This window comes from Ranitomeya variabilis, chromosome 6 (assembly GCF_051348905.1).
Source record: "Ranitomeya variabilis isolate aRanVar5 chromosome 6, aRanVar5.hap1, whole genome shotgun sequence".
NCBI classification, from domain to species: Eukaryota; Metazoa; Chordata; class Amphibia; order Anura; family Dendrobatidae; genus Ranitomeya; species Ranitomeya variabilis.
This window is the reverse complement of record NC_135237.1, coordinates 94,558,643-94,567,045: the sequence shown is the minus strand read 5'-3', so window position 1 is coordinate 94,567,045 and position 8,403 is coordinate 94,558,643. Positions and strand designations below refer to the sequence as shown.

Genomic DNA, 8,403 nt, shown 5'->3' with positions numbered 1-8,403 from the left:
CTTTTGAATTTGATACCTTACTGGGAAGCCCTGGGGACATACTTGACCTGTGGGAAGGTATACCATCTAGCTGCCATAACATTACCCCAGCGGACCCCTAAGCAGTGTCGGTCATCCTGACCGAATACCACAGGTGGCGTCACGAACACCGTACAAACAACAAACTACACCTTTAATTGGGCGCCCCTTAGCAGGGCCACGGACCGGGTCGGGCCACCGTGACATCCCCAGAACCGAGACAGAGGGACCCGGTACCGAGTACCCCACTGCCCTGCGCCTGGGGGCGATCCACAAAGCACCTTACCTCCTACAGAAGGGTTTATCCAATGAGTACTGAAAAAGACTGGCAATTGGCTCTCACTGATAAATGAATCACTCTTTGTTTTTTGTTTGTGCTTTTTTTAACGCCCCATTATGTAGAAATATGTTGTCATTATCGAATTTTACTACAAATCTAGGTTTAACGTGAGTCGGACAGCTAATACATGCTGCCCAATCCACCGGCAGCACATATCAGACACTGGCTGTTTGAACTCAGTTGGATGAGTTTGATTCTGAAATGCTGCATTATTTCGGAGAAAAACAAATTTTCATTTGTCCCCGGGGGACCGAGCCGCACTGAAGACTAGTTGGACAGGCTGTTTACTGGCAAGTTCTCCATGCCTGCTGCCTTGGATTGACTGGTCTCTGTCTATACCTACACGTAGGCAGAAACCCACCTGTCCAACTAGTCTACAACACGGGTACATTCCCGGGGGCTATTTAATATGTCTTTCTCTGCAGAATCAAACCTACCTGCTGAGTTCATACAGCCAGTGTCTGATACATGCTGTCCGTGGACTGGGCAGCATAAACCAGCTGTCAGGGTCTCTTTAATGTGTGTTTGGCCGGGGTAACACTTGCGAGGTACTCATGCATCAGTACCCGGCACTGCCGCCGGCACTGGGACCGGAGTGTGTGACTGCATGTATTTCTATGGAGCCGAACACTCTGGTTCCAAGTGCCAGCGGCAGCACCCGGTATTGATGCACGAGTTTCTCGCAAGTGTGACCCCGGCCTTAGACTATCTGTTCCACCTCCCCCACCTCTCTGCAAATCATCAGGTTTAGAGCCCAAACAGTAGATTCAAAGAGTATCCATCATCGTAATTGTTATTTCATAAATCAGTATATACATGAATATAAGCAACATTGTAACGTATCTTATTAGAGAAATCCGTTTCTTTCTCATCCAGGTCTGATCTTGTATTCTCAAAATTAATTTTGGGAGAGCACGAGGCAGAATGTCTGTGTCTGCCCATAACGCCTCCTTCCCCCTCCTGTCTCCATAGAATGTTATTAGCACCAACTGTCATCTCCAATCTCAGTTATGTCATCCTGAATATAGACTCATGAATGAGAGATCAATCCAGGAGGAAAAAGAAGAAAATTTGTCTGATAAGATACATTACAACGTTGCTTATTTTCATGAGTTCTATTTATTAATAATAATATAATAACAATAATAATAATAATAATAATAATATTAAATACAAATTTTAATGGCGACTACAGTTTAAATTGGATCTGTCAGCACCGAATGACTGTTCAAACCAAGTCTCGCCGCTCGGTGCATTATGGTGTGGACAATTATTCAAATTCACCTTGCCACCTACTTGTTTTCCCTCCATCTCTACCCCCTCTATGATTGACAGCTCTGGCTTCTTAGTCAGAGAAGATGTAAACAAGCAGGTGGGAAGTTGTATATAAACGTTTGGCCGTGATGCATCAGGCGCCTGTGCTTGGTTTGAACAGTCATTCTGTGCTGACAGTCCCTTTAAAGGAAGACAAGTAATACTCTGTCTTTAATCCGACCTGACACTTCTTCTTTCGCAGTTATGATGCTTTCTATGAGCACTTCACATGTATATTCACACTTTTTGATTTACATATGAACATAGAGCCATTGAGATCTCTGATACTCTGCACCTCTGATGACTGATGCATATGCTCTCATTTGAATTTCAGGAAATAAATGCTAATTCATTGCACAATTCTGTGCTTCTGGCCTGGGGGAGGAGGAGAGGACAAGCCGGCTGATTTGTCCAGTTACTTCCTTAAACTCTGCAAACACTCGGTCGTCCTTTCTTCCTCTCTGTATTTTACTTCCCTGTTTTCGTACACATTATAAAAACTACGATCTTCATTACCAGCTATTCAGTGCTGAAATATCGCATTATTCGGGCATAACTAGCCATTCACAATGACTCACCTGCTACCTGAGGACATTAAGAACATACTAACAGGTAAATGGCACGGGCTGCGGCTAAGTGCGGCTGTACAGGTAGACTAGGGGATCTGTCCTGATTCTCTGACGTGCTCATGTTTATGATCAGAACAGGTTATGTAGCTCTGTAATTATCTGTATATAATAACTGGACTGAACACTTTGGTTATTTGCTTTTTCTACTCATGCTGCTACATTATGGGAGTCAGAGTACAGAATTTATGGTGGTTCTGAGCATATTGGCAAAATCAACATATCAATTATGTTTATGGATAGCATATCAGTACAGTCATAGTCCCCAGGATACCGGATCAGAGACCAAATAATTAGTCACTTACAAATTCTTGTAATATGTGTACTTTATGTGCATAACTAACAGCGTAGCTATTATGAATTATACAGTATACAGATTCACCTCTTTTATTTAGTCCACTTTTGTTCTTCTGTTTATGGTATAGACTACTGTAAAGATGAGCGAATCTTTTGAGACTCGTATTTGCCGACTTAGTCAAATTTTCCCCAAAAATTTGATACGCAGTGACTAAATTTATGGGAATCCCAAAATTGGAAAACTTGTTGCTTGGACAATACACGTGGGGAAAGAAGAGAGAGTTAGGCCGGGGTCACACTAGCGCAGAATACGGACGAGTGTTATGCGATAAAACATCGCATAGCACTCGGACAACTGTTAAGCTATGGGGCAGCTCACATCACCGTCTTTTTTCTCGGGCTTATTAAGCGTGCGAGTGAAATCGCAGCATGCTGCGATTGTACGTGTATAGCGCCCGAGTGTCGCCAATGCAAGTCTATGGGTTCGAGAAAAAATCAGACACCACACGGACCATCAGTGTGATTTGCGAGAAATAGGCAACCATTTTCCTGATTTCAGCCCATTGAGCCATTAAATTCAATGGGGAAAAGCAGTGAGAAATGTAAAGCCATACGGGTGTCACAGAGATACATAGGTGCGAGAAAATCGCATCAGCGCATTGCAAACACATTACACACGGATGACCATACGGAGAACACTTGTGCGACTCTCAGCAGAGACTCAGACTTTTCATACGTTAAGTGTGACCCTGGCCTTAGCGAGAGAATCCTGATGTCCATAAGAGCTTACACTGTACAGAGAAGAGAGAGAACTGTGCTGACCATAAGAGCTTACACTCTGCAGGAGAGAGAGACAATCCCACTGACCATAAGAGCTTACACTTTACAGGAGAGAGAGAGAGAACTGTACTGACCATAAGAGCTTACACTCTGCAGGAGAGAGAGACAATCCTACTGACCATAAGAGCTTACACTTTACAGGAGAGAGAGAGAACCCTGCTGATTATAAGGCCGGGGTCACACTACAGCGTAATACGGACGAGTGCTAAGCGATAAAAAATCGCATAGAACTCGGACCAATGTTAATCTATGGGGCAGCTCCCATCATCCGTTTTTTTCTCGTCCGTATTACGCTTGCGATTGAAATGGCAGCATGCTGCGATTGTCCGCGTATCTCAGCTGAGAAACGCCAATGCAAGTCTATGGGTGCAAGAAAAACACACAGCACACGGACCATGCGTGTGACTTGCGAGAAATTCTCAGGCATTGGTCAGGTGACAGGAAATTGGCTCGGCCATTATTTGCTCATTTTGCAAGTGTGTGAGAAAATCTCACCATACAGATGACACACGGATACTTTTTTGAGAAAAAAACGCATCCTGGCATTGCACACGGATGACATACGGATCACCATACAGAGAACATTTGTGCGATTCTCGGCAGATAAAATCGGACAGATTTTTTATATATTGTGTGTGACTCCAGCCTAAGAGTTTAAACTCTGCAGCAGATACAGAGAGGACCATGCTGACTATAAGAGCTTACACTCTATAGGACAGAGAAAGAGAGAGCATTCCCCCCAATTATTAGACCTTACCCAATGATTTTGGGGAGGAAAAACTAATCTGCTGTACAAACCACTGATCTGTGATGGCCCAAGTACTAACCACCACTGTGCAAGGTGTGATAATCTGCACAGAGCATTATGGGGAAGTCCGATCAGCCATGTCAAAATATATTACTCCACTGTCTTAGGCTTAAATAGTGTGGGAATTGGTCTTAGGAAAGTAAGTTTTTTTTTTTGCATACGTGACATCTCAAAGTGTGAATACACATGAAACTGGGAATTCGACTCAATCCTCCAAAGATCTATCCACTCATCTCTAGTATAGACCATGACTCAAACGCGATCCTCCAAAAATCTATGCAATCATCTGTAGTATAGACCATTTTGTACTGGTAACGCTGTACAATGTCCAGTATGACTGAAAAAAAAAAATAAACTAGAGGATTTTCAGATATATTGAAAAATCGGGTAATAGGATGTAATTGCCTAAATTAATAATGACACACAGACAGTACTTACTTGTTACACTGCCATTCCCACACCACGGTTCCAGTGCTCCCTGACATTCTGTCCTGCAACATTGAAAGCCCTAACCATCCATGTGCATTTGCATGACACAAAGCCCATTGCTATACTCTCATTAGAGGGTGCTCAGCGTGTCGGGGAGTCTCTCAATATGAAGGCACTATGCAAGTAGTGGTTCCTAGTTGCAACGCTACAGCAATGACAGGCCTCTCCTAGGCCTAATGTGCCCTCAGGTTTGTGGTCACTCTTCCAGCTCTATCTGTAGGGGAGGACAATCAAACATGGGGCAATCGCTCTGCATGGCTAGACGACAGCTAACTAAAAGTCCACTTACCTCCACTTGCCTGTGGACCTCAATGGTCTTCTGCTTCTCGCTGCTGGACACTGATAGGGTTAAATTCTGTGTCCCAGACTGTGGAGAAAGCATCCTTGGTAGCCATCAATTCTGCCCCATACTCCATGATTGGATTTCCCTGTAACAAAGAGGTCTTGTCCCCCTTATCCCTATAGCCAATAGGACTTTCCCATATATATGTTATGCTGTAACGTCCATCACGCTTACCCCAATACCTTGGGAACTGGTTGCTGTTTTGTGCTTTATTTCATATATATGGGGCCTTAAGTTATGTTTGTTTTGTCTCTACAGTCTGCACACCAGTTAACTGATAACACAGTGTAGTCTGCACACCAGTAAGAGAGTTGAAAAATAGGTATTCAAACTGTTACAAAAAATTGAGGATTGATACGACTAAGTAGAGTTTGCGAATGTTTGAGGGACTGTTAGCATAATCAAGAATTTTATACTTTGTCCTTTATGTTATATTGTGCATTAAACCTGTCACCAGAAAAAATGCTATTAACCTGCAGATATGGGCTTTAGGGTTCATACTCATTTGCGAGAAAAAAAAGGTTTATAATCTGGAGCGAAAAAACGGATGAGTGCCATGCGAGTACAATGCGATTTTTCTCACATAGCATCCATATGACATCCGTATGTAATGCGTTTTTTTCCTCTGCAACTATTTTTCTACAGTCATTTACAGGACCATTTACAGTGTTCTATGCCACAGAATGGTAAGGTATCTGTAAAAAACGGACGACATACGGATGGTCCGTATGCCGTGTGATTTTTTTCTCTCATCCATTGACTTGCATTGGCGAGTCTCATCCGAAATTCGTAGCATGCCTTGATTTTTTTTTCTCAGTCTGATTTCAGCTTAGAAAAAAAATCACAGATGAGATGTCACCCATTGAATAACATTGGTCCGAGTGCAATCTGATTTTTTATCGGATTGCACTCGTCCGTTTTTCTTGCAAATGAGTATGAGCCTTTAAGATGCTAGTGGCATTGTGCAGTTGGAGAGCAGCACAGTGTTTGGGCTACAAGTGTTTCTATGCCTGTAGCACTGAGTGCTCCAGATTTTCCACCAAGCAGGAACAGCTTAGATGCCTACCCCTGACTGTCATAAGGGCATTAACAATTATTATTTTATTTCTAACAAGGCGTGTGCATGAGATTTCTGAACTTTCATAGACTTCGCTGGTTCTGTCAGCTGAGGTGCATTGGGCAACATGATTAAAGATCGAATTGCATGTGTTCCAATTTAATCCTATGCTTGTATTTTCAATGGCGTTTTTTCCCCTTCTCCGATCAGATCTCGATCAGACGAAAAAAACGCAGCACCCTGCGATTGTATGCTAAATTTGGATCGCACGCACCAATGTAAGGCTGTGTGTGAAACATGCAGTGCACTCGGACATCACCCTAGTGCATTCGATTACCAATGACGCCGGCAATGAAGGAGATGGAGATATTAATTTCTCTGTCTCCTCCGCACCTGTACTGCGATCCTGTCATGCGAGAGGCTCGGAGCACTGACACTCGGCGCCCGCTTGCAGCAGAGCAGGAGCTGAGGATCATTAGCATATCGCATCCGCTGCTCTTGCATGTGATACGCTAATGTGACTACTGCCTTAGCAAAGTTTTGCAACTCAAGTCCAATTTTCGTGACACAAGTGTCAGCGTACTGTCAGTTGGTCTTGACGCCAAGCTGTTGCCTCATGTAAGACTCTGTAACCATCAAGCTAATTGCCTCCCTGTGAGTAAAGCTGTTAGCTTGTCATCTGTGTGTCCTGCATTTCTTGTACCATATCTGAATGGGAACCCCCCTGCTACCAATGGCCCATGGAGCCAATATTATATTTAAAGGGACACAGCGGTACCAGTTGCAAACAAACCAACCTCTTTATGCAGTCTTCCTCTGCTGCATCCCTCGCTCCTTCCACAACAGCACTTATCAGTGACAGAGTCTCCCATTCCTCCAGCATCTCTTCACTGCCCTTGCAGGCTGTCTCCCTGGTGCAGATCATCACCGCAGGTTCTTCTCTGCAGGCTATGCCCATCTCTGTCCTGCAGCATTACACCTCTGGCTCTCATAATGTTCCTTTCTCTGTCTCAGGGGGTGTTTCAGCTGTATTCAGGGTCCCATGCCTTCCCACTCCTGGGAACCTTACCTGACCCCCTATTAGATGAATGTCCACACTGAATGCCCCTTCAGCAGCTGCCTGGAGCCTCCCTCTATCAGCATTGATGCTTGTCATCCCTTTGTTAGCAGCTAATAGTGTGATCATTGTCATCTGTGGTTTCTTAAAGTAGGCATTTCTTTTCAAAAGAATACTCTGGCAATACTTCACATACTTTATCTACACTTAATTTTATTGGCATTATTATTTTGTTATTTAAAGGGGTTGTCCAGTCTTGAACTACAAATCTGCAGTCATTCTATGTGACTTCAGACTTGTGAATCCTCACATCCTGGGCACTGTGCGCTGTGAGGAGTCGCCAGAAGCGGTGGTCATGTGACCACAAATATGCGATATGCGTACTCCCGGCTGCATTCCGACGAGATGGGTACGGCCTTGTTCAATGCAAGTGTATTGAGTGAGGCTGGAAAGAGTCTTCAAGCGGAATGTGTCTGGGAGTATGCATATCACATCATTTTAAAAAAACCTTAACCCGTTATACAGTAGGTCTTTGATTTTTTTAATCTATTTTATTCCAAATTAGAGAGTTCTTTAATGTTTTGTTTAAGCTCTCATGTTGATTACTGTCAAAAACTTGAATACTGTAAGTATTAATAGTAAATATATTCAGCTCTTGCACAGATAACAAAGCTGTGGTTATGCCTCTTACTTTGGAGACCATATAAACCTTTCATACCCCTGCATTTTTATTTGTAATTAAAGCTTGTCTTGGAAATAACATGTGATAAATTATTACAGGGATTATACAGTAAGGAAATCCTCTGTCCTTTTGGTAGTATTTTGTTTCTGTAGCTTTTAGACACATTTTAGAGAAAACTATGTGCCATCTGAGGAGTCAAGATGCTCATTAATTCATTGCCATAGGTAGTTGTTGTTTTCCAGGTATCTGATGGATTATGATAATCAGGAATGGATATGTATAAATCCATTATTAGTGCACAGCACCAATATTGGACTACTAGAAGTTGTGAACCAATAGATGCTGCATAAATAGCAATTTCCTGATTTTTACAAATGTTAAGATTTTCTGCTGCTGTTCTGCATGCTCTTTGTGATTTACATGTTATAATATTTGAACAGACCCATATTAGAAGCATACAACTACTGACCCCTTTGCAAAAAAAATGTACAAAAAAATATTTTATTTAGACATTAGGACTTTGTCACATTAA

The 8,403-nt window shown here is 42.7% G+C and overlaps 1 protein-coding gene across 1 annotated transcript in view; it reads left to right on the top strand.

Annotated features, from left to right (window-relative positions):
* Window positions 1-2,092: 2,092 nt before the first annotated feature.
* Window positions 2,093-8,403, top strand: part of SKAP2 (src kinase associated phosphoprotein 2) — a 339,596-nt gene continuing 333,285 nt past the window's right edge. The window contains exon 1 of the mRNA XM_077268802.1: window positions 2,093-2,284. Coding sequence (XP_077124917.1) covers window positions 2,242-2,284 — 43 coding nt within the window. The 5' untranslated portion in view covers window positions 2,093-2,241. The remainder of the gene's footprint in view (window positions 2,285-8,403) is intronic.